General features: G+C 61.7%; 1 protein-coding gene across 3 annotated transcripts in view; it reads left to right on the forward strand.

The window, feature by feature from the left end:
* The window catches only part of SLC45A4 (solute carrier family 45 member 4), a 46,481-nt gene that overhangs the window by 18,281 nt on the left and 2,883 nt on the right, over positions 1-25,317 (forward strand). The window contains exons 2-8 of one of the 3 annotated variants that reach the window (XM_090283325.1): positions 10,146-10,251; positions 12,172-12,778; positions 20,324-20,512; positions 21,584-21,763; positions 22,247-23,265; positions 23,848-23,947; positions 25,058-25,269. In XM_090283325.1, the coding sequence (XP_090139451.1) occupies positions 12,547-12,778; positions 20,324-20,512; positions 21,584-21,763; positions 22,247-23,265; positions 23,848-23,947; positions 25,058-25,269 (1,932 nt within the window). In that variant the 5' untranslated portion in view covers positions 10,146-10,251; positions 12,172-12,546. Of the gene's footprint in view, positions 1-1,594; positions 1,677-10,145; positions 10,252-12,171; positions 12,779-20,323; positions 20,513-21,583; positions 21,764-22,246; positions 23,266-23,847; positions 23,948-25,057; positions 25,270-25,317 lie in introns of those variants that run through there. The other 2 variants (XM_090283327.1, XM_090283326.1) reach the window with 2 other exon arrangements.

Genomic DNA, 25,317 nt, shown 5'->3' on the forward strand with positions numbered 1-25,317 from the left:
CCGTCCGTCTCTCCCAGGGCCACATCCTGAGTGCTGCAGCAGGGACCTGCCTCCCTGGGGGGTTCTCAGTGTCTGAGCCGAGGGCCGTCGGGCACGGCCGCCCTGCTGTAGGCAGGGACTGTGGCTAGAAGCATGTGGCGCCACCCCGTCCTCAGGGTGGTCCTGTGGCCCTGGCCACCTGCCCAGACGGAGAGCCCATGGGGAGGCATGTGGCAGGAGTCATGGCTGCTGTGAGGTTAGGCTGCCATCTCTCAACACCAACTTCTGCAGGCAGGTGAGGAAGCTTAGCTCGCTCCAGGTGCGTCCCTGCGGACAGAGATTGCCTGGTGCTGCAGGCAAGTAGGAGAGGAGGCCCTTAGACCTGGTCTTGCGGGACCTCCCACCCCACCGCGTGACCCTGGAGGGCTGCTCAAGGTGACCCGGAGCTGGTTACCTGCTGGGGAGGCCCTCACGGCACCGTGCTGTGCCTGGCTATGTTGTGTTTGCTGCAGTCCTGTGGGGGTGCAAGCCATGGTATAGAAGGGGGAAAGGTCTCCCAGGTGACATCGAGGGTACGTGACATCTGGAGTCTGGTGAGGAATGGCAGCACAGATCCACACCTACACGCCCCGCCCGGCCTGGCCGTTTGGGCGTGGTCGCCCATGGCAGGTCCCTGTGGCCTCGAGTGGGCCTGCCCTCTGCTCACTGTTCTGCAGTTGGTCACCAGGCTACTTAACTGGCTTTGACGAAATAAAATTTAAAAGAAATGGAAGCTGTTATGCTCCTTGTTCTTCACCCCAGCAGTCCTCGTAAGATCTCTCCTTTTAACTCCATTTCCAGTTCCGTCTGCAGGGTTGGCTGGTTTGTGGAGTGCCTGGCGCTGCACCAAGTCAGGGGACAGAGCTGCAGCCCTGGGCGAGCGGTGGGCCCAGGGCAAGGTCAGAGGGCAGCAGCTGCAGCCCAGGGCCCTGCCACCCTCCGGTCGACGGAGGCTGCTCCTTCTCCTTTTAAAAACTGCTTCTTTGGCAGCTTTCACTTCTCTTGTAGGCAAGTCCCAAGCTAATATTTATCCTGCAAAGTATCTTAAAAATGCTGGGGGGCGAGTATTTGCAGAGAACTTTATCAATCCCTGAAAGAGAGTTATTGTTACATTGATAAACCAAGGCACTGTTTACAATTGCCAGATTGTGTTTGAACTTGCAACCTTTAATTCAACAGTTAGTTTTTGTTAGCAGATAGACTTGTTTCCCCGCTCTTGTAAAGAGGTCTTTATCTTGGTGGTATTTGTTTGTTCCTGGCAAGCGTTTGCATGAGCTGGGGGAGGGGAGAGCTGCTGGTGTAATACATCCAGGTGTTACTCATTTTATGATGGGCAGGCTTTTTAGGAATGTGACTTTTGTACTTGGGTGGGCAGAGGGTTTAAGGGCTAAAGGAAAACGACTCCGACAGTGAACTTGGACCTCGACGAAAGTTCTAGCAAAACCCTTTCTTGAGGCTGTTACTCTTCAATAAAAGGAACCACTTCCCAGATGTAATCCAGAGCCTGCACCCTCTACCTGGCAGCCCTCTGGTGACGGGAGGAGTGGATTGGCCCCTGGTGGGCTGGGGCGGGGACCGAGCCAGGGGCCCGGCCCCCACACGGCTCCCACTCTGATGAGCCCCGGCCGGTGCTGGCATGTCCTGGAGCAGGTGGCGAGGTGGGCAGGAAGGGTGCAGGTGTGGGTGGGTGGGAGAAGAGAATGGTGCCAGCAAAGTCCAGGGACAAAGGCCCTGCAGGGTGTCTGCAGGGACAGTCACGGTGACAGGCCCAGAAGAACTGGAGAGAGGGAGGCCTGGACGCCAGTGAGCCTTTCCCCGGGGCCGGGGAGCCAGGAGGGCGTCAGGCAGGGCTCTTGGACCTGGCGGGGGGCAGGGCACAGGGGCCAAGGTGAGCTGCCACGGGGGTGGGAGGTGTTCGTGGCCCTCACCCGACAGGCCAGAATGGCCCCTGCCTGACCGCGGGCGCCTGCGAGGCGTCACGTTGGTGTTCTGTTGAGCCGCAGCCAGGCCCGCACTTCCTCCTGGGGCCGCTGACTCACTGTCCTGCTGACTTGCCACGCCTCTCCTGTCCCTGCCTGTGCCTTTCTGTGTCCCCTGTTCCCTCCCGAGCCGGGCCTGTGGTCAGCGCTCTGTGCGGCTGGTGGCCGTGGTGTGTGTCCCCTGGCTTCCTGCTGTCCCCACGCCGCCGCGCAGAGTTTCGTCCCTGTCTGTGCTCCAGTGTCCTTGTGGGTTTCAGAACCCGTGGTTAAAAGCCGACTGGTTGGCTGAATCATTTGGGCGATGACCTGGGTTCCTACAAAGGGAAAAACCCACTTTCTTGCTAACGTGACTTCCAGGTTGTTTTCTAGGTATGTCCCTCCGACCACGTTCATTTACTTCATATTGAGGAAAACAGACCGAACGTGAAAGTTACCGCTTTAAAGGGGTGCAGCCGCCCTGTCGTACACCCGTTACTGCCTCCAGTCTCCTTTTCCCATGTGGAGACTCCGCGTCCTCGCCCGGTGCCGCCGGGGCCCACGCCCACTGCCCGTGCTGCAGCCGAGCGACCCTCCGCGTCCGGCACAGGGAGAGCCTCGCCTGCTGTGAGCCCCTCTGTTCAGCCCATTTGGGTCCCACTGTCAGGTGCGATTGCCTGAATTAACGTGTGTTATGTGCTCACATGGATCTCATCCTTTTCCTGGGTTTCCGTGAATCCGGGCTTCCCTCTCATGAGCGCTTGCCCAGCGTAGGGGCAGGGTGTCGCCCTCAGGGAGGTCGGGTGTCGTTCTCTGCGTCTGTGGCCTCCTGCTCGCAGTGGAGCTTGCTGGTCTCCGACCTGGCTGTGGGACCCCCACTGGCCACGGCGGGTGTCATTCTGTGGGAGGCAGCATGCGGGCCTTCGACGTGTGTGGGACCAGCGAGCACTCCCAGTGCCCACCAGGTTTGCGGGTGCGGAATTCGGGGCCTCCTCAGTGGCGCTGGCTGGGGGCGGCAGCTTCTGCTGGCTCACAACAGTTGTCCAGGCCTGGAGGGCAAGGCTTAGGCCTGGGGACGGCAGCGCCAAGGATTAGTGAGTTGGGAAGGTGCCCGTTGGTTGGTGTTTTCAGCTGAGAAACCCACGTGAGGCCTTTGGCCTCGAGAGCCCCGCGCTGCCGGGTGCAGGCAGGGCAGGGAGCCGGGCCGCACCCGGATGAGAAGCGGAGCTGCTCAGTTCCATGGCGCCGACCTTGGTGCAGGGCTTCCAGCTCGTCTCTTGGCCTGGAGGAGAGAGGAGAGTGGCTGACGCCTCTTCCTCTCTGACGGGCACTGGCCTGGCAGTCGGGGCTGCCCAGTTCGCCAGTGTGCAGTGCATTGTGGGAGAATCCGGGACAAACTGCGGGTGGCCCTGTGGCTGAGGGCAGTACTTGACTTCAGTCTGGTGGGGAGAAGGCTATTTAAGTCAGCATGGATCTGAGCTACACGAGGCTGATGGGACTGTAGAGTGACAAGTCCTGTCACAGTGATGGAGACCTGGAGCAGGTGCCGAGGGCGGCGCCACGCCAGGGAGACGAGGGGAGTGAGTGAGCGGCCACCCCGTGCCCAAGCCCAGGGCCCCATCACTGCAGTGCTGGTGTCGGTGGGGAAGGCTTCTGGGACGGGTCTCGGGGACCTGCCAGCGGCTCACAGCTGCTAAAGGAGGCTTTCAGACCCGCTGCCCCGCCTCGGGCCGCCCCGTGCAAGGGTCAGGGGTGCTTCACATGGCGAGCCTCTGTGGGCACCGTCTGGGCCACCTGAGCCTCAACACTGTCAAACACTGAATGCCAAACCGTGGCTCAAGACCTTAGGGTTTTGGATAGGCCAACCAGAAAATTATTTTTAAAAGCAAATTACCGTTTTTATTCAAAGTAAGTGTTCGGTTTTAGAGAAGGTGAAAGAACATAGTTGTGTATCGCCCAGAGAGCTCACCTTTTCCTCTGCATCCGTGCTTTAAAACCTTGATGTGGTCGCGTGTGCTTTGGCTTACACCCTGCTTTTCTCCCCTTAGTGTTGGGGGTAGTTCCGCGTGAACGAGCCGTCACGCCGCGTGGTTTTGTGTGGGGCTGTGCCAGGCCTGGTCTAACAGACTCTGCGGGACATCCGGGCCTCTCCGTCCGTGGCCCTTTCCAGAGTCACTGCGTTAATGTCAGGCATCCCCTGCGTTCGTCTGTCCGCAGTTCCTGGCTCACTGCTCCTCAAAGTCTTGGAATTTCCTAGGTGTGGAGGGTGATAAAGGTGTCTTTTGTTACATTAATGAGGTGGCTGTTGGGAAGCACCCAAGGGTGGGGGCTGGTTGCCAGGAGAGCCAACCATCTGATTAGAGGGTTGGAACTTTCTGTTGCACTCCCCTCCCCCTGCCCCGAGCTCTGGGGTGGGGGGAGAGGGTGGAGGTGGTGTCCAGTTGCCAGCCAAGGACTTAGGACCGTGATGAGCTTCTGAAGGCCCGGAGGACAGCTCCTTGTCCTTGGAGCCAGACTTCTTCCGCACCTGGCAGCGTTGTGGGTCCCCGGCTCCACTGGGAAGGAACTCCTTTGTGAGGGACCTCGCCCTGTGTATCTTTTCATCTGGCTGTCAGTTCATATCCTTTAATATTTTTTGGAATTAATCAGTCACCTAGTGAGTAAATGGGGTTTCCTGACTTCTGGGAGCCTGTCTGGCAAAATCTTGGAACCCAAGGAGGCAGTCCTGGAGCCCTGTCCGACTTCTGGCCGGTCGGTCAGGATCACGGCGGCCTGGGTTCTGGACCAGCATCTGGGGAGGGCAGCCTCGTGGGACTGAGCCCCTTACTGGTGGGACCTGGTTCTGTCTCCCGGGAGATGGTGTGGGAATCGAGCTGATTGCTGGACACCCCGCTGGTGTCGGGAATTGCTTGTGGTGGGGCAGGTCCCCACAGACGGAGCAGTGGGTCCGGGAATCCCTTTCCTAAGGGGAGTGCACGTGTGAAGGCTTCTGACACTTTGAGAGGACTCTGGTTTTTAAGAAAGTACATTTGACCGCTCTGGGACTGTCGACTTCATTCCTGAGGTGACAGATGTGTGGGGTGACCGCGTGAGCTCTCCAGAGTGCCAGGGAAGAGCCCCTCCTGATAGCGGAAGGACAGGTCATTTAGGTACCAAAGTTGGGGGCCTCCAGGTGAAGGGGTTCCCCATCTTTGGAGGTGGAAGAGAGAGCTTGTGGGGTTGTAGTCTCATTTACACAGTTACAGAAACTTGGAGCAGGTGCGCCCCCACTTCCCTCCTGGCAGAATCGTCCTTCCCGCGCCTGCCAAGGGGCCCGTGAGACAGGAGGGGGTTGTAAGTGACAGGAACAGCACAGAATGCTGCGGTGTGGCCTTTGGACAGCTTTTCTCCGCTGTCTTGTGAGGGGTGCAGACTGGCCTCGCTGTCCTGTGACCCCAGCCTCAGGTGGCAGAGGGCCGGTGAGGGACGGTTGTGTTCTCTGTGGTCCCAGAAAGAAGAACCCACTTAGCCCTGGGCGAAAGCCACAGATACGGTCTCTTCGTCAAACATTTAACCTTTTTAAAACCAGTTTTGGTTTTGACATTTTTCAAGTGTATTTCATAGCTCCCCTCTTTAAAAACATTGACATTTTGTGTTTTGCCTGACACATGGGCCATAATTCGGATCATTCCGTGTTGTTAGACCCTTAAGTTGTATCCAGTTTTTACTTTTGCAGGGTCCTTTTTTGCTTAGGATAAATCCAGAGCCAGGAACCACTCGGATTTGATTTTCCGTGGACGCCCCACTGAAAGTCTGGTTTCATCGTGGCCGTCTTGAGCAGGGCTTGTTAGGTGCGCCCGTGTCTGAGGTCAGCTCTGGTGCATGAGCGTGACGTGGGAATTTTTAGTTCTAATGTCATTTGGTGGTGTGAGCGTCTTTAGGCAGCGTGCGGCCTGCCTTTTCCGTACGGAGTGACGGAGGAGACGGAGCTTACCGGTGCCTGGCCTGGTGCCGCGGGCGGCGGGGGCGTCACTAGCTCGCTTACCCGGCCGTGGGTGCGCGCTCGGCGTTTCGGGTTGGTCCTGAGGCGCAGTGCCCCGGCGGCCAGCACTCCAGGGGCCGCGCGGCACAAAGCGTGCTGCCTGTTGCCGTGGCAGCCAGAGTTGCGTTCTTCCTCGGGTGGCTTCAGCGAGCGAGCAGGGCGAGGGGCGTGGAGGCGAAGGGGAGGGAGAGCTCGGCTGCTTTCTGATGAGAAGACAACAGACCCTCCCACTCAGCCGGTGTGCAAACCCAGGAGCAGCACAGATGCCAGGTGAAGAGGGAGGTGCGTGCACCTTCCTGTGTCTCCGCAGAAGGTGGACGTGGCAGAGACTGTTGCCTTGTCCTGGTTCCGTGTAATCCCCCTAAACAAGCTTCTGATCAGGAAACACTTCTCGTTCTTTAAATTTTGGTGACTTTTAGAAGAGGAAGGTGGGCTCTGTCTCAAAAGGTGTTTGACCTGCCCCTACGTTGTAGGCCGTGCGCTGGCAACTGCCGTGCTGGGAGCCAGTGTTCACAAAGCCTGCCTGTCCCAGGGACTGGCACAAGCTTGCCGATGCAGCTTCTACCGTCCTGCCCACCGAGACGTGCCGCTGCAGGAAGCACGCGCCGTGGGACGTGGGGGTGTCCGCAGCCCGTGGGCTCCGCGCAGTGCCCGCGGCTGTGCAGGACGCTGCGGCCTCTGCTGTGGAGGAGCCACGCCCGCCGCTGGCTTCTGGAGTAGAGTAGGGTTGGGCGGGGTTGTGTCCCCTGGGCTGGCTCCTCCCTCCTGTTCCGCTCACCTGCTGTCCTGCCGAATGGGACTGTGCCTAGAGATGCGGCTCCTGGAGGCCTGGTGACCCTGGGACCCTGCAGCCGAGTCCTGTCCCGCTGGCCCCTGCGGCTCTGTGGGCAGTTCGGCATCTTCCTTCACAGGCGGGAGAGTGGTGCCTGGCCTCCGGCAAACGAGCAAGGAAACCCAGGACCCGCAGGTGGTGGGGCGACCCGGCACGCTCGGCCCAGGGCCTCAGCCACTGGACGGCCAGTGTCCTCAGACCCTCGGCGCCTTTCAGAAGAGCTGTGCTCCCAAAGCCTGTCCCGTGGAGGGCGCAGAGTGCACCCAGGTTCGTCCGGTGGGCCGGGTGCAGACCTGTGGCTCTCCTGCAGGTCGACCCTCTGTGAGGCCTCTGTTGGGTTACAGTGACTCTGGGCGAGCCTAGGCTTGGTCCCAAGCTTGGGGTGCCTGTCAGTGGTGACTGCGATCTCTCTTTAGATGATGTTCCGTGCGCAGCCCGCTTTTCCTCGTTGCACACTGTAGGAAGTCACGTGTTTGGCATCGCTTACCCTTAAATTAGAAACAGGCCGGTAGAGGAAGTTGTTGGTTGGAGCGGTTGTAGTTTCACTTACCCGGGTGCCTCTGCAAACCCTCACCCAGTGCCTGTCACTGGGCGCCCGACCATCGGGAAGGGTGTCTGCGCTAGAGACAGCCTGCCTTAGCGGTTTCTCCCGTCTGCTGAGGGGAGGGTCCTGGGCTGGGCCACCCCTCCAACTTCTGTGCACTTCCCAGCAGCGCAGGCGACGGGGAGACCAGGCTGGCCTTCCTCACGCTGCCTCGTGTGCCGTCCCGCCCGAGCGTGGCCTTGAGCAGAGAGTGTTTTAGTGCTTCCAGATACCACCGCCAGTGCTCTGGGGCTCATGCACTAGTCCCTGCAGTTTGCCTGCTATAATAGGAAGACTTCACTGATACCGTTTTCTGGGCGTAAACCTGGTTTAACGGCACCTGCCTGTCCTCCTAAACGGGATGGTGCGCCGGCCCAGGCGCGTGGCTGCTGGGAGAGGGGCCGCAGCCCGGCCCTGGGGGCTCCTTCCTTCCCTCTCCTGTGGCCGCCCCTGGGAAGAAGCCTGGAAATAGAGGCGGTGGGGGTCCTGACAGGGAAGAGTCTTTGTGCCTAGGGAGGGCGCAGCCGTGTGCCCAGCTGCGGGACAGGACCCCAGGTTCCGTCTGCGAGTTGGGTGGTCAGGTCACAAACACTGTACCTTGTGAGTGTAGAACAGAACCCTCTGGAAGCTAAGCTGGGGACTGGTCCCTTTTTGCTAACGGTTACTAGAGGAGTTTGTTATATCTATCGGTTATGGTTTTTGGTCCTTCTCAGACAATTAAAGAATCAGGTCATCAAATTAAAATAGATCAGTAACCTTAACTGGATGGGAGGGGGTACAGGGGACTTCCCGGGTGTTAGAGATGTTTCACGTCTTGATATAAATTTGTGAAAACGGATTAAATGGTGCATTTTCACTGTGTGTGTATTACATCTGAGTAACCACTCACTAGTCTTCATGTATAAAAACCTACCATTTGGAACTACAAGGTACAAGAAAATCCCATTAACTGTGGCCACCAAAAAGATAAATGATTAGGAAGAAGCTTAAGAAGTGAGCAACACCTGTAGCTGTTCATCGCAGGTCTCTGAGAAGGCACTGGGTTGGCTCTGACAAATTGAGGGGCAGCCGTCCTCAGGGACCCGGTAGCGCCGCAACCAGCGGACAGCCATGCCCCCTCGCTGACCTCGAGTTCACGGACTCTCAGTAAAAACACCAACAGAGCTAACTCCCCCAGAGCCAGCCAAGCTCCTCATGTTCCTAAGCTTGTCGGGTGCTCGCACACGAACCTGTGAGAACACATGGAAGGGCTGGGCACAGAAGCAGCCGGCGTCGGCACGGGCCAGTGGCGCACAGAGCCGTGGCAAGCTGGGGAGCAGAGCCGGCTGTGGGTGCAGATGCGATATGCGATAGAGGTGGGCCTCAGTGCTGGGTATGGGCCTGTCCCCTCACGGAGACAACCAGCTGGCCACTGGGGGAGGGCGGTGGCGCTCCTTAGCGCACAGCACGCGCAGGTGTGTCTCGGGGCCCCACCGGGAGCTGACGGCGACTGGGCTGCGCTGCAGGCTGTGTGCTCAGCGTCTTGTGGGACACAGTCCTGTGCTCCCGTGTGTCAGGGTCGGACGGTGTCCTTGCCGTGGGGTACTGGCCCAGGACCCCCCTTCCGCTCTGGCTTCCTAGCAGGTGTGCTCGCTCGGTCACCACGGTCCCTCCGCGCTCTCCTCCCAGCCCCGTGACCTAGGTCTTGAGGCAGTCACACTCTTTAGAGGTGACGCGACCTTATTTCCAAGTGTATGATGCTGTAACGGGATGTCTAAGTGGGCTTTTGTGGCTTCTCTGAAGTGCTTATAAAATCCCAAGGCTTGCAGAAAAGGAGTGTGTGGTCACAGTGGCCCAGCCAGGGGACACCTGCTGAGCAGCTTGTGTGACCTTCGAGGGGCCTGACTTTATTGAATTTTTTTTGAGGCAGGAACTAATTTAAAAAGAATTTTTTACTATGTCTAATGTAATTAGCAGACAGGTAAAGACAAAATGGATTCTGAATCCAGTGTCAGTCTGTCCGTTTCTAACCCGTGTCCGTGCCATGGGAGAGCCGTCTGCCTCTGAGTCAGCAGCACCTCTTCCTAGCAGAGTTTCTGACGTCTGCAGACAGGGCAGAAACGGATCTACAGTTAGGTGCCTGATAAGGTCCCTTCCAGTGAGGCTGGGGAGTGTCTTTTATTTGTGTCTTTTCTGGTAAACAAAGTCTCCGGGTGGCAGTCAGGATCTTTAAAACCTGCCTCCTTAGGGCTGGGGTACCAGCAGAGCCCGGGGGGGCCCCGGCTTGCACTTTGCCCTGGGTCCTGTCTGCAGGGTGGTCCTGGGTATGCTGCCTCGGAATTTTGCCAACTATGCCAAGTGAATGTCGATGTAAGAAATGTCCAACCCAAGTGTCGTCAGTTTTAGGTTCGAGTCTCTTCTTTTTTTTCTCTTGGGATCGGCCCAGGCCTCTGTCCGAGCTGAGGGGTCGGCCCAACGGTCGGAGGGCACCAGCCTCACACCGGGTCTCACTGTCCATGTGGGTCTTTGAAGAAACCGTGGCCGCGGACAGGAGCTGATAGTTCAGCCTTATTTAAATTACTGTTTGGAAGGGTTCCTCCATGTTTTGAAAAAGCTTAGCTTGCCTTTGGAAATGCTGATAACTCACGTGGTGTGTGCGTGTTCAGGAATACTACGGGGCGAGTTCCCAGCGCCGTGAGACTGCTGCTGGCTTCGGGCCGAGGGTGCTAACGACATTTGTCATTCTCGTCACTGTAGATGACAGTGAAGGTACCTGGGTGACTCTGCTCCCTGGGCCGCTGCGCTTACACTGCTTGACGGAGGGAAGCCAGCTGGGTTAATGCCTAGACCCCTTGCCTAACAGGTAACGCCCCAGCGTGCGCACACCACTGCACGGGAGTGTCTGTGAGGCCCCCGGGGTCACCTGGGGTGACAGCTGGGGGTGGGGTGGCTTCCCTGTGCAGAGAGCCCCTAGGAAGCACTGGCCAGCTCGTTTGCTGGTTATCTCCACCCATCCATCCATCCATTCGTTCTAATCCTCACCCGAGGACGCCGAGGACACGCTTAGTGACTTTAGTCAGGGGGAGGGAGGGAGAGAGGCGAGGCGTGAATGACTGACTCTTACACACCCCCCAGCTGGAGACCAAGCCCTCAGCCCAGGCGGGGAATTAAACTCATGACCTTTTGGTTTATGGGAAGAAGCTTCAACCAGCTGAGCCACACGACACTGGGCAGGGCCTTCCATCCATTCTGTCAGCGCCCTTACCGGGCTCCTGCTGTGGTGCCAGGCACAGTGGGGACATGAGGACAGATGCAGGCTGCTCGGTGGCACCTCCCAGGGCGCTTCTCACAGACCCAGGCAGGGCTGTGTCAGTAAGAGTCTTAGGCTGGGGGGCGGGGGCGGGGGGCGGAGACTGAAGCACAGACAGCTTTGGGACAGCAGTGAGACCACAGAGTCCCCAGCAGGTCACAGCACTGGCCCAGACTGTGTCCCAGCCCTGGCAGACCCCTTCCTTTGAGGTGATCACGTGTGTGTGTGTGTGTGTGTGTGTAGAAATGCAGGTTCTTGGGTCGCCAGACTAACCCAGCGTGACTGGGTGGGAGGCAGTCTGCCGGCACGTCAGGTGGCCGTCACCAGCTGCTCAGGAGCTGCCGGCCCTGACAGTGAGGGGGACGGCAGAGGCCAGGAGCCGCGCCGTCAGGAAGCACGCTGGGCGCAGGCTGCGCCGTCCAGTGCCAATGGTGACCACGTTTAGACATTGGCTAGGAGACCCCTCAACCCCCCGGTGCTGAAGTGTGACCCCAGCAGGAGGCGGGAGCTTGGCTGGGGGCTGTCATGTGACCCCTCCCGCAGCGCGCAGCTCTGTGCCCTCGCGGCTTTTCCAGGCTTTTCCGGGCGAAGCAAAACCTCCCCTCGGGACTGGCTGACCCCTCAGACCTGGGGGCAGAGCCCAGCAGCTGAGCGGGCTGTTCGGGCCAGCGCAGCTCCTGAGGCTCCTACTCCACCTTCTCAAAAACACATCACCAAGAGGGGCCGCTGCCTGTGGACCCCTTCCCTCTTGCCCACCTGTCGCTGGAGACCACCACCTCGCTCTCGGGAGCGTGCGGCTTCAGCTCACCTGTGTTTTCCTGTTCTGCTTTGAGCAAAGACTGATTTACTAAAACAAAGCACCAGTTGATTGATTCAAAATGTACTGAATAGGGGCTTCAGCATTTTTAAGGAAAACTTCTAAAACATTTTGTAATGATCTCAGAACAGTTTCTCAGCTCCAGCGCAGTGGGCACTTGGACCGGTCATTCTCTAATGTAGGACGTCCTCGTTCCACACCCTGTCGGGGGCTGAGCCACATCGCTGCCCCCAGCCACGCTGTGACAACCAGAGTGTCTCCACGCATTGCTTGCTGGCCTCTGCCCCTCTGCTGGCAGCACCTTGTTTCCTTTTTCAGTCTTTCCCTGGCCGCAGCCCCTGCGCCCCTGGGCCCTGTCATGACAGTCTCGGGCCCCATGCCTTCCGTGCGCAGGGCTCCCACACTGGAGTCCCCGGAGCCCGCGGCTGTTGCTGCGGAGAAAACTCTGGGCTCTGCTCCCTGTTCACTGCCTCTGGGCCAGCTGCCCTTGCTGTTCTGTCTTTATCCTCCCCCAGGACTCAGTTCCACAGGAGAAAATGTTTCTCTAGAAATCGGCGTTTGTTTGTTTTCACCGATGACCCAGAGCAAGCACGGGAGAACTGATGTGGGCAACCGGTGGCCCGCTGACTCCGCCGGGCCGTCTTCCTCTCTTGCAGATCAGCCGGTCGCTCGATGGGGAGCAGCGGTGGACCCCCTGCCCGCGTCGTCCTGCCTCGTGTCTGCAGCCAGGGAAGCAGCGTCCGCACGTCTTCCGTCACAATGATGAAACTGGTATTGACTGAGTGGCAACTATGGATTTTTAACTCTAACCCACAGTAAGCCAACCAGCCATGTGTCTAAAGTCCAGCCCAAAGTCGCTTTGCTTCGCTGTAAGCCGCACCTGCGTGTGGAAAGTCATACCAAGAGGAATATAAGGCTTTCCTGCCAGGGAGAGCAGCGGGAGGAGCCTCAGTTTACCTTGAAGATACGCGGCAGCGCTGTCGACACAGGTAGAGTGAGCAAGTGCATGTTGGCGTCCGGCGGCGCTGAGAATGGCCCCGCAGAGTGCCGACGCGGAGTCGGTGCCGGTGCAAGAGCCGCCGGCGCCCCCGCAAGAGCTGCAGAAGCCCCCGGGCGCTGAGGCGGGCGCCGAGACGGTCAGCGAGGGCTCCATCGACCGCATCCCCGTGCGCCTGTGGGTCATGCATGGGGCCGTGATGTTCGGCAGGGAGTTCTGCTACGCCATGGAGACCGCCCTGGTCACTCCCATCCTGCTGCAGATCGGTGAGTGCCATGCGCACCCCGCATGCTCTCCATGCTGCCCCCTCAGCACCTGGAGCCCAGAACGGGGCGGGAAGCGTGCTCAGGAGCCCGGGGGATCGCATCCTGGTCTGCTCCCCGTCAGCCCCCTCTGACCCCTTCTCCCGTTGGCAGCCAGGGCAGGGGGAGGGGGCAGCCCCAAGCGTGGCCGTGGGTTGGGGTTTGGGTGTGTGCACTTGGCACTAATCAGCCCCGGGGGCGCATGTGGCCAGCCCTAGAGCGAGACCTGGCCGTGGAGCCCGTCAGCACGTGGTCATGGCCTGTCGACCTCAGTCTGAGTCTGCCCTGAGCCTCCGGTGGCTGAAGGGTGGGCCTTCCCAGAGCCCTGGGCGTCATGGTTCCAGCAGGCTGGCACTGGGACCCCTGTGCCGAAGGCACCTGCCTCCTTTCCAGAGTGCCGCGGGCGTCTCGGGCCTGAGCGTGTCGTCCGCGTGCTTGATGTTTGAATCCGTGGTCTTGGTGGTTCTAGGAATACTCCCCCCTCCAAACATAATTGCTCAGGGAGTGCTGACGTGGCTCCGCTGTGCGGAGGGGAAGAACCTACGAACGGTTGCTTGCTTCCTCCAGGGTTGCCAGCAGCAGCCCCGGGCCACCAGCGGGCAGGTTCCGCTGCCCATCGCGGCACGGCTGGTGCCCGTGTTCGCGACAGTTTTACTCCCGTGGTGGCTCCAGGGGGTCTGCAAACTGGAATCCGGTTTGTTTCTCAGGGTGGTCGTGCATCACGCTCGGAGGGCCATGTCATGATCAGAGTGTTGGGGTTTGAGCCGGAGTTTGTGTGGGAGGCTGTCTGCCGTGCCCGGTGCCCGCGGGGAAGCTGGTCTCGCTCTAAGCCGGCTTTTTGAGCCACTTGTTCTCTGTTGACGGGTCTGGCCCAGCCACCGCCATGGAGACCAGGAGTGTGTCCATCGTCCAGAAGGCTCCCTAGTGGCCCTCGGGCACCACCCACCTGACCCTGTTACTGCTTGGCCTCTTCTGGGATTCCGTAGGAACAGCTTCACGCCGCAGGCGGCTGGGCTCTGACTCGGCGCCGGGCCGTCACGGTGGGTCCCCTCGTCCCCGAGGAGTGCGTCCTTCATTCCCGGGTGGTGCTGGCTTGTGGTCCTGAATGGACACACACCCTCAGTCCAGCCTTCGTCCGCTGATGGGCGTCTGGGGCTGTGGTAAGAGCAGCTGCTCTGGCCGTTCACCCCCAATCTGAGCGCACAAGTCTCGTCCCCTGCGAGGAGAGACCTGGGCGCGGGCGCAGGGTCGCCTGCTGAGTCCGGAGCTCCTCTGGAAAAGCCCGTCACCCCCAGCCACGGGTGAGCCCTGGGTCTCCCATCCTGGGCACCCTCGTGGGCCCCTGATGCACACAGGAGGCCCTTCCCACCCTGGCTCCATGCCCGCGGAGGACCCACTGAAGGACCCAAAGTGCGTCCTCGGGGGTTCCTGGGACCAGCCCCCGCGCATGCCAAGGGGGCTGTACTGGGGTTACTGCCTACCCCGTGCTAATTGGGCCACCCTGTTGGGCTCCATGGAGGGTGTGTTCCCATTTTCTGCGGATGTTTTAATCGGGTGGTTTGTGTTCCTGCTTCGCAAGAGCCCTTCCTCCATCCCCCTCAGAAGCCCTCCTACCACGCACGGGTTGAAGTGTTCTTCCCGCGGCTGCGGCCACCTTTGTTATCATAGCAACGTTTTAACGTCGGAAGTGTTACGTTTAGGTGAAATCCAGTGTGCCGTTACTTATTTTGTTCTTTTCTGCTTTAACTAAGAAGTCTTTGCCGGATCCAAGGTTATAATTTTCTCTTATGTTTTCTTCTAGAAGCTTCATAGTTTTAGGGCTCCCATTTAGGGCCGCGATCCACCTTGAGCTAATTTTTGTGTACAAAAGCTGCTGAGGGTCTGTCTCTCATCATCTGTGGGGGAGGGGGAGGGGCGGGGTCTCGGCTCTGCAGCTGAGGCGCCCCTGGACTGGAGGCCTGTCCTCTCCCTGTCCTGAGTGTGGGAACTGCCTGGAAGGAGAGTTCTTGGGCCCCAGGCTCACATTCAGATAAAGATCAGAGCAGCAGCTAAAAATCAGTGTTGGCTTCTTGTTTTGCTGGTGCTAAGGTGGGCTCTAATGGTAAGACCCACGGCCCTGCCCCAGAGCAGAGAGCCAGGGTGTGATGCCAGGGGCCTCCCCGTCCTGTCCACCCAGGGTGGTTGGGGGGCCGGGAGGGGCTGCCCAGAGGCTCGCAAGGCCACTCCAGCCGTGGACACTGTAGGTGAGGGGCTGGCTGCTTGAACGTCGTGGGAGCTGTGGACGAACAGGCGCCTCAGAGTGAGAATAGTGGGGGGGTGGGGGGGTCCGTCTGAATGGAAACTCTGGGAATAGCCTGCCCAGCCCCTCCTGGGCTTGTCGCCTGCCCGCGAGGTCTGTTCCCACACAGCGTTCCCGGGGGAAGGAGGAGTCTGGGCGCCCCGGCCACACACACGCATTGTTTTTCTCTTGGTTCCGGAAGTAGCCTCAAGGGAAAAGGAAAGTCTTGTAAAGAAGAAAGGATGTCTTGCTGCCCAGGGTCTAAGGAGCTGGGTTCCCATCGAGGAGAACCTGATGCCTCTCCTGCCTGATGGGGTCGGGACCAGGCGCCGAGAGTGGGCGGGGGTATATCAGGTTCAGCCGTGTGTGTGTGGGGGGGGGGGTGACGCTCATGTGCGTTCTGTGGTATCCTGGGACGGGATGCTCCCCTCGGGCTGCGGTGGTGCCTTGCCAAGAACGTTCACATGGACGCGCTGGGATGCCAGCCACTCTCCCCCGCCCCCGTACTGTGCCCGTGGCTGCGGAGGCTGGCGGGGCCGGGGCAGGAGCACTGCGTTGTCACAGAACCCGCGCCCCGCTCGGGGTCCCGGGGGATAGCCCGGCCTTCGCGGGAGCTCCGTGGGATTGCATCTCGCTGTTTTTTGCACGTGTATCAGCGTCGCGGGAGGTGCTCGGTGTCCTAACTGAGCACGGGGACGTCTGTCCCCTCCCAAGTGCGTGAGGTGGCGCAGTCCTCTTTCCTGCTGTGGGGTGGCGGCGCAGCCGGCGTGCGCGCGCACAGGAGTGTTTACAGTTGGGAACAGCTGCTGGGCGACGGTGCTACAGCCCCCATGCTGGAGGCAGCCGGTTATTTTAAGTGTCCCGCCGTTCAGTCCACGTGCTGCCTTTCAGTGTCGTGGCACTTTGAAGGGGTCCCATGACCCCTGCCTTACCTGTCTGCGTGTGCGGGAGCCCCAGGAGCCGTGCTGCGGAGGCCTTCCCAGTTGCCTTTCTGTTTGGAAGAGCAGACTCAGCAGCTTGATGCCCACTCCCTGTGTGCAGCGGGGCTTCCCAAAACACACCTGCCCGGTCGCACACAGACTCACAGCCCCTTGGTCGCAGCAAGCATCTGGGCTTTGCAGCCCAGGCAGCAGAGCCCAGAGGTGTGAGCTTGAGTCCCTCTGGGTCCCCTGGGCTGGGGGCAGGGCTCAGCTGGCTTGGACTCTGCCTAGAGCCCAAGGGCCCTGAAGGATCTTGCGTGGCCCAGACTAGGGACGGCCAGCTGCCCACCCTCGTCCCGTGGAAGGGGGTCACGGCACACAGCGTGTGTCCTTGCCGGGAGTCCTGAAATGGGAGCGCACCAGGGCCCGCTAGAGGCTCGGGGTTCAGACAGTGACAGGGACTGGGACCCAGTAGTTGGCTTGATGATGCCCAGGCGTGGGAGTTAGTGTGTGGCTGCAGGGTTCCAGCTTTGGAGGCACGCTCTCCGCCGGCCGTGCTGAGGGCACAGTGCCCAGTGCACCCCCGGCCTCGTGGAGAGGCTGTGGTTTGTGGTCTGCAGAAGCGAGGTCAGAAGGACAGGCAGAAGACTGGCCTTGCCCAGTCTGTGGAAAGCGAGCATGGGGATAGCAGGGAAAGGACAGGAAGCTGCCCATCCAAGCACAGGAAGGGGGTACAGGGCACGGGAGGCGCTGGGGTGGTGTGAGGTCCGGCCCCGCTTCATGGGTGGCTGTGGAGTCCACAAGAGGCAGCAGGGACTTGCAAGGGGCCTTGACCCCTGTATTCAGGCTGGGGCCCCTGGACGTGCCAAGGGTTTTCTGCACTTTGGGGAGCTTTGGAATCTGAAGCTGAGAGCCATGCAGTTTCTGGTACAACTCAGGTAGCCTTGCTGTATCGTCATTACGATGCCTCCAAGAAAGGAGGGGGCAGGGTGTGGAGAGAGGCCCCAGCCTTGAGGGTGGGGGCCGTGAGCTCTTACTGCACGATTGGATTGGGGGGGGTGACACTTGTAGCACAGGCTGCGGTTTGCTCCAGCGTGACCTCCGCCTGCGGCTGTGGGGAGCGGTTCGTTCTGTGCTTGCTTCCGAGCAAGTTCCAGTCCTGGGGACAAGCTCAGAGGAGGAGAACGGCGGTCGTGTGAGCAAGGTCGCAGGCCTGCCCGGCAGATAGTGCCATGGTAGCAAAGGGCGCTGGCCTTGTCCTTGCACCGGGCACCTAGGGGACTGGGCCTGCCACTCCGGCTCCTACTCGTTGTCCCTGTGGCCAACAAACGCTCGCTTTTGACGCAGACAGCCGGGCGCCCGGCCTCCGTGCTTAATCCTCTGCGCCCGGGCCCGTGTGCAACGTGCAGGTGCTCCCCCTCCACCCTAAAGTGGCTGGGAATTGCTGGTCCATGTGCAGCCCCAGGAAGAGCACCCCAGTTCCCTTCTTCTTGGCATCCCTCCTTTCTGCGTCCTGTGGCTCTGGGGTTCTGGAACATTCCTTGCAGTTCTGTGGCCTGCCTCCAGCTGGGGGGTCGTCTGCTCTTATTGGCCCTGTTCAGACAGACCACTCCTACTCAGGGGACCCTTTCCTAGGGCCCTAACATTTGAGCCAGTGGCCACCATTCCCTGTCCCCCACCATGGGGCAGGCCTGTGCCTGTCCGGAGGGCAGGGACCGTGTCTTTCTCCCGTCTGTCCCTCAGTGGGGCCTCTTGGTGTGGGGTCTCCACGGGGGTCAGTGACTCAAACCCTTCCCGGGTCGGCCAGCTCTCTGGAGCTGACGTGCGGAGACTGGGTCCCTGGGTGCAGGTGCACGTCAGCGGCAGGTTTGCTGCTGGGAGAGAGGGCGAGGCTCCTGTCGCTACGGCAGGTCCTCGTCAGACCTTCCCAGGCTGCTCTCCGTCCTGCGCCGCCCCGCTTGCCCACAGAAGGGCAGTTTGTTGCACAGGCGCCCGGTCGAACAGCGGCTCCCGCGCGTGACCGAGTGTGGCTGCAGTTGCTGTGACCTCACGGCCCTCGGCCAAGCGGTGACACACCGGGCATTTCCTGTGCATGGCAGCCTTCCTGGCCCCACCATTGTTGCTCAGCTCTCGCCTGCAGGAAAACAGCAGTTATTTACCTCGGGCCTCGTGTCTGTGCCGGGCTGGCTGGGAAAGGCAGGGCCCGCAGCCTCCCAGCGGCCGTGTCGCTGTGACTGGGGCTGCTCCCAGCGCCGTGGGGGGGGCCAGGCCGGCTTGCTCACCGCGCAGGGTGGCTGTGGGGATGGGATGGGAAGTGGTTATTTTTCTTGCCAGTGTGCTTAAACAAAGAAAGTCATCGCCTGGTGTCCCCGTGCCCCGGTGTCCACGTGGGACCCGGCCATTGCCCCAGCACGTCCCATCCCCATGACCCCCAGGTCAGGTGCAGACCCTTGCTGGGGGCTGAAGTTGGTCTGCAGCTGAGTTTCTGCTTTCAGAAGGGCTGGGAGGAAGAAGGGGCAGAACCTGCCACTGGTCCTGTTTGCTCCTACCATGCTCCCCGCCTTCCGCGGCCTGACCAGCCTGGGTCTCTGTGGGGACTCCTCCGTGGGAGGCCTTTCCTGGACGTGGGGTCGGTGCAGGGCAGGCGGGGGAGGCGCGCCCGCTGGGTGGTGCTGGGCGCAGGGGTTGTGGGCACAGCACGGGAGGCTCTGCCCTTGGGGCTTTCGCCAGGTCTCAGCAATGGGGACCTGCAGGTGGGCGGGTGGGCGGCGCTGGGGAGCAGTGGGGCGGTTCAGACCCCAGCGGGGGGGTGGAAGCGGGAGGCTTTGCAGGGCCGAGGGGCCCGGGCCTGGGGCTCAGAGGTGAGGTGAGCTGGGACAGGGGTGGGGCCAAGGCTCCTGCCACACCAGGCGCTGAGGACAGGGTTCAGTTGCTCTCTGGGGTGCAGGGCCCCTCGGGTGCTGTCAGGCGGTGTGGAGGAGGCGAGGGCAGTGGGGCGGCGCTCCTGGGACCGGGCCCCAGGCCTGCTGCTCGCTCCCAGCTGCCGCAGTGCCCGGCCGTGGCCTGCAGCGGGGGGCCGGGGCGGGTGTGGCCAGGGCTGCTGTGCGTGCGTGTGCAGTCGCGCACACGGACAGTGTCGCTGCCAGGACCCACCTGTTCCTCGGCTAGGAAGCGTTTATTAGCAAAGTTGTGACATGTTTAAAAACCCCAACAAGTTAGAGTCTTTTCTTCCTGAACTTTCGGCTGAGTTGTCATTCGTGAGAACCACGGCACTCGGCACGTGTCCCACTGGACGAGGGTGGCTCGGCAGGGCCAGGAGAGTGGCCGCTGCCCTGCTCCCTGCCCGTGATGCGCGGCGAGGGGCCGGTGGCCATGGGAACCGGAGCCCCTCGGCGGACACACAGGGCACGCGCACGCTTCCTGGCCCCCGCTGCAGCGTGCACGGTGCGGGGCCGCAGGCCGTGTGGCGTCCGGGCGGAATGTGCGCATGTGTTCACGGGCACGTTGGAGATTTTGAGAGGCGCTTCCCTCCTCTGGAAGCAGCTTCCTCTTCTGACAGGCGTCTGTCGTGGCCGTTCAGCACAGCGTTGCGTCTCCCGGGGCCTTTGGCAGTCGAAAGGCTAAGCCGAGTGAGTGCTGCGTGCCAAAGCCCCTCTGTTCTTAAGTTGGCTTCCCACTGAAGTATCTCACACAGAGGTGCGGGAGCGACATCTCCAGCTGGCTGGGCTGTCACCGGGACCCTCACTCAGGTCAAGAATGGAACCTAGCAGTCCAGAGACCCTGGCTTCTACCAGCAGGGACCCTGCTGGTCACTTTGCATGTCATGCACACAGAAGCCACGTTGTGTGGGATTCAGCCCTATAGCTGGGGGGGCGGGGGGCGCTGTGGCCTGTTCACCCCAGTGGCTGGGGTGCTTCAGCAGGGAAGGCATAAGACTCGCGTCCCCGTTCCCTCCTTGGCACGGGGTCTATGTGGTAGGGCACTGGCATGCAGGGGTTGGTGCAGCGTAGGCTTTGGAATTGGGTGGCCCTGGGCCGAGCCCTGGCGTGCCGTTTCTCGCTGTGCGGCTCAGGGCAGAGCACCTACCCTCTCTGAGCTCCGGCTTCCCCATCTCTCTGTGTGTGGGCACAAGACTCTGGCTGGCTGCAAACTGCCCAGCCGCAGTTTGGGCAGGTAGGGCCTTCCGCCCTGACGGGTCTCAGTGGTGTGTGTGAGCCCCGAGCGGCACCCTGTCCCCGCGCGTCTGGAGCGGTGGCCACAGACTGACGGGGCTGGTGTGCAAGCGCGGGTGTGACGCGCTGTCTGTTCCAGGCCTTCCGGAGCAGTACTACAGCCTCACGTGGTTCCTGAGCCCCATCCTCGGCCTCATCTTCACGCCCCTCATCGGCTCCGCCAGCGACCGCTGCACCCTGAGCTGGGGCCGCCGACGGCCTTTCATCCTCGCGCTCTGCGTGGGGGTGCTGTTCGGCGTGGCCCTCTTCCTCAACGGCTCCGCCATCGGTGAGTGCGCCTGGGCCTCAGGTCCCTCCCGGCGGGGGCCCGGCAGCCGGCCCTGTGGGAAAGCCCCAGGAACCTGTTCACAGGGAAGCGCTTCCTGTTGTGACCCATTTGTTTTTAATGCGTATCTGACACCATGTCCTGTTTCCAGCATTATTTCAGAAATTATCTTTTCCTTTCTTTCCGTAGACCTGGTATTGAGAACGTCCAGACCGAGTTCACTCCTTGTTTTGTTGTTCTGTCACGGCTGGTTCTTCTTGTTTTGTTTTTAATTAAAGCAACTGTATGTGGGAAAACAGCTTTTGCCCTGAGGGCGCCCATTATAACTGTTGAAAACAAAACATTGTTTTCTGGCAGCGACTTGTTAAGACGGAGGCTGACTTTGTGTTCTGAGACTCCTGAGCATGCCCCCAAGTCTGCGCCCACCCTGGCGGCAGCCAGTGATGCCCGAGCACTCGGGACGGGGCCCCGGAAGCTGCGTGGCGTAGCGAGGCCTCGATCTGCTGCTCAGAGGCCTGCGCAGGGACAGGGGTGGGGGCAGAAAGTCACAGCCCAGTGCCATGCCCCTCTCTTAACCACACCCCTCCTGTGGGACGGCCCCTTCAGCCACTTGTCCCTAGATCACAATCCTAAATTACTCTTCTCCTGTCACCTGTCCCTTCAGTGAACATCGAGGGACAGCCCTGCAGACCCTGGGCTGGGTGGGGCGTGTACCCTGTGAGAGGCCGGGGGCGGGAGGGGGACTGCTGACATGAGCCCCGCAGTGCACCGTGCGTGGGCGTGGGTGTCCTGTGGGACCAAGTGCGCCATGTGTGCCCCTTTCTGGCTGTTGCTCCCAGCGAAGGTCGGGTAGGAAGGACCCCTTTCCCCTTTTTAGCTACAAGACACAAAGGTAAGCGAGCCCTTTGAGGTTCACTGAACAGTTGCTGTGAACGGGAAGAGAACAGCCCTGCAGATGGCAGAAATGGGGAACCGGTCGCCTACGCTTTGTGCTGAGGAACACGGCCCTTTTCTCAGGGAGGTGACCGTCAGTCCTTCGGAGCTGACATCTGACTGCCCCCTGTGCCCCGTCAGGTCTGATCCTCGGCGATGTCCCCAACCGGCAGCCCATTGGCATCGTCCTCACAGTGCTAGGCGTGGTGGTCCTGGATTTCAGTGCTGACGCAACCGAGGGACCCATTCGTGCCTACCTGCTGGACGTGGTGGACAGCGAGGAGCAGGACATGGCCCTCAACATCCATGCCTTTTCTGCCGGTGAGAGTGCACCCCTAACCCCTGGCATTCACCAACAGGGCTGGGGCGGCAGTTCCTGAGGCCAGCACCCCCATCAGGGTGGGCCTCCATGCCAGATGCCAGCAGGCCAGGTGGAGAACAAAGACCCCACCCCCGCGGGCCCAGCAACTCTGCTGCTGGGAATTGGAAGACATGCTGGCTCAGGGGCCCCGCCAGCGTGCTACCCACTTCCTGAGCCTGTGGTGGCGGTTAGAGCCGGGGCAGCCTCGGGGGCACTTGTTTCTGCCCTCCTTCACTAAGCAGCATCTGTTCGGGCAGAATTCCAAGCCCTGGGTCGGCCAGCATGTCTGGCTCTGCCTCTCCTACTGCTTCCTCAGCCGCCCTTCCCAACACGAGTGTCCTGGGTGGCGGCCCCACCCCCAGCCGGCCTGTCCTGGCTGGCTTGCCTCGGAGGCCAAGTGCCGGCCCTGCTCACTGGCTGCTCTGTCTCCTCCCCCTGCTCAGGCCTCGGCGGGGCCATTGGCTATGTGCTGGGGGGGCTGGACTGGACGCAGACCTTCTTGGGCGCCTGGTTCCGGACGCAGAACCAGGTGCTGTTCTTCTTCGCGGCGATCATCTTCACGGTGTCGGTGGCCCTGCACCTGTTCAGCATCGAGGAGGAGCAGTACAGCCCCCAGCAGGAGCGCGGCGTGGAGGCCGCACCCCCCAGCCTGCTGGACGGCGGAGCCCCGTGTCCCGACGAGGTGCAGTCGGAGCACGAGCTGGCCCTGGACTACCTGGACGTGGACCTGGTGCGCAGCAAGAGCGACTCAGTGCTGCACGTGCCGGACGCTGCGCTGGACCTGGAGCCCGAGCTGCTGTTCCTGCACGACATCGAGCCCTCCATCTTCCACGACACCTCCGGCCCCGGCACCCCCTGCAGCGCCAGCCAGGACCTCGCCGTGGCCAGGCTGCCCCGCCTGGCCTCCCTGCTCAGGGTCAGCGCCAAAGAGGACGCCTCACTGCTGGGCTGTCACGCGCACGAAGCCAAAGTCCCCAACAGCGACGGCAGCAGCTCCCTCCTGAGGGACGGTCCGCACGGCTGCCCCCGGGGGGACCTGAAGCCCGCGGCGGCGGCCAGCGCCATGCGGCGGCGCAGGCACGGGTTCCGCCGGCAGGCCTCCAGCACCTTCTCCTACTACGGCAAGATCGGCTCCCACCGCTACCGCTACCGGCGTGCGAACGCCGTGGTCCTGATCAAGCCCTCGCGCAGCATGAGCGACCTGTACGACCTGCAGAAGCGGCAGCGGCAGCGGAGCCGGCACCGCAACCAGAGCGGCGCCACCACGTCCAGCGGGGACACGGAGAGCGAGGAGGGCGACGGGGACACCACGGTGCGGCTGCTCTGGCTGTCCATGCTGAAGATGCCCCGCGAGCTGACGCGGCTGTGCCTCTGCCACCTGCTCACCTGGTTCTCCGTCATCGCCGAGGCCGTCTTCTACACTGACTTCATGGGCCAGGTCATCTTCAAGGGCGACCCCAAGGTGAGCTGGGAGCAGCAGCGCCGCGGGGTGCAGAGTGGGTGGTTCTTGGTGGGCAGCCAGCCTGTGTGCATCCAGGAACACGCCGGGGCCATCGTGTGAGCCTGGGAGGTCGTGACGCCGGTCCCCAGCCGGTCGGAGACGCCGAGGGCTGTGGCAGGGCGGGTGCTCGAGAAACCCGAATAAGGCCCAGCCCCGGCCCTCTGCGGCCACCTGTCAGACAGCCCCAAACTTAGTGTCTCGCGACAGCGGCCTTTGTCACTGCTGGTGCTGCAGGCTCGGCTGGCCCTGCTTCTGTGCCGTGTGTCGGCTGGCTCACACCTGGGGCCGCATCCCTTGGGGACAGCCTCGGCTCCGGCTCCGGCCTCGCCCCCCACACGCCCCTCACCCCTGGGCCTGTGGACCCGCCCGCCTGGCCGTGGGGCTCCGAGGAGGCCGAGGCTGGGGAGGCTGCAGAAGCTGGCCTGGAGGAGGCTGCTTGTCCTTGCGAGGCAGCGTCCGTCGCCTTCTTTAAAACAGGTCGTTTGCTTTGCTGGAGGGGGTGGCGCGGTCCCCGCACTGAACGCACTCTCGTTTCTGACGCAGGCTCCTTCCAACTCGACCGACTGGCAGGCCTACAACGCCGGCGTGAAGATGGGCTGCTGGGGCCTGGTCATTTACGCAGCCACCGGGGCGGTCTGCTCAGGTGAGGGGTCCCCGGTCAGCCCGGGACAATGCTCGGGGACCAGAAACGTGGCAGAGGGCATCCTGCCTCCCAGGGCCTCCTGTCCCTCAGCCAGGGGCACAGAAACATGTGTGTCCTCATTTCGGGGAGCCACTGCAGCCTGAGGCCAGAACTGGGTGTCCTGAGCGACACCCCACCTCACACACACACATACCCCACCTCCCCTCAGCCCCCGCAGCCTGTTCTCTGCACTGGCCCCTGCAGGGCGTCCTCAGAGGGGCTCTGGCCAGGGCCGGGCCCAGGTGGTGGCAGGAACGCGGGCGCTGGGCGCCTCAGACAGGCAGGCAGGCAGAGAGAGGCGGGCCCGGGGAGGGCGCACAGTGTGGCCGGGGCCTCCTGGTGGTCCCAGGGGCCACAGGCAAACCTGCTGTGCAAGTCTGGCCTTTCCCTGGAGATGCAGCTTCATCCTGGGGGATGGGGGTCAGGGTGACAGGCTCCATCCTGGGGCCCATGTGCCCAGGCTCACCTTCCAGAAGTGGGGCATGACTGCAGTCAAGGCCTGCCTGTCCAGTCCCTATGCAGACCTGGAGGAGGAGGCTGGCTGCCTGGTGGCCGGGCCTAGCCCTGGGGATGGCCGAGGTTCGTGCCACAAAGCCATCGGCAACCCCCGTGGCTGCCACACAGCTGTCCGTGTGGAGACAGCAGTTCTTAGGATGCATTCGGGTGCCTCCTGGAGGAGGGGGTTTTCATGCCGGGTCAGGAAGGGTGAGCAGGCATCTGTCTGTCCAGACCCGAGGGGGTGCCCGTGAGGAAACGGGCAGCAGCTTGAGTTCCCAAGGCAGGGCTGGGCGGAGGGCTAGAGACGGCCCCCTGGCGGGCCTGGGCAGGGGCAGGATCTGGGCCCGGTGTGGCGGCAGGCAGGGCGGCCCTGGGGAGCAGCACAGGGTGGGGCCGGCTTGCGAGGCCCAGGACGTGCAGTGGCTGCTTTGCAGGTGGGTAGTGGCGTGGGGGAGGGTGGGTCAGGGGCGGAGTCTGTCTGCTCCTGAGTGCGGGGGGCGGGGGCAGGAAGGTGAGCCTGCAGGTGCCACGCCATGCCTGTCAGTCACTGTCCCGTGGCCGCGCTCTCTGCAGCCCTGCTACAGAAGTACCTGGACAACTACGACCTGAGCATCAGGGTCATCTACGTGCTGGGGACGCTGGGCTTCTCCGTCGGCACGGCCGTGATGTCCATGTTTGCCAACGTCTACGTAGCCATGGTCATGATCAGCACCATGGGCGTCGTGTCCATGAGCATCTCCTACTGCCCCTACGCCCTGCTCGGCCAGTACCACGACGTGAAGGAGGTGCGTCCGCACCCTCGGGCTCTGGCGGCCTGGGGGCTGGCTCCAAAG

This window comes from Furipterus horrens, unplaced genomic scaffold (genome assembly GCF_987537825.1).
Source record: "Furipterus horrens unplaced genomic scaffold, mFurHor1.1.pri manual_scaffold_7, whole genome shotgun sequence".
Classification (NCBI taxonomy): Eukaryota; Metazoa; Chordata; class Mammalia; order Chiroptera; family Furipteridae; genus Furipterus; species Furipterus horrens.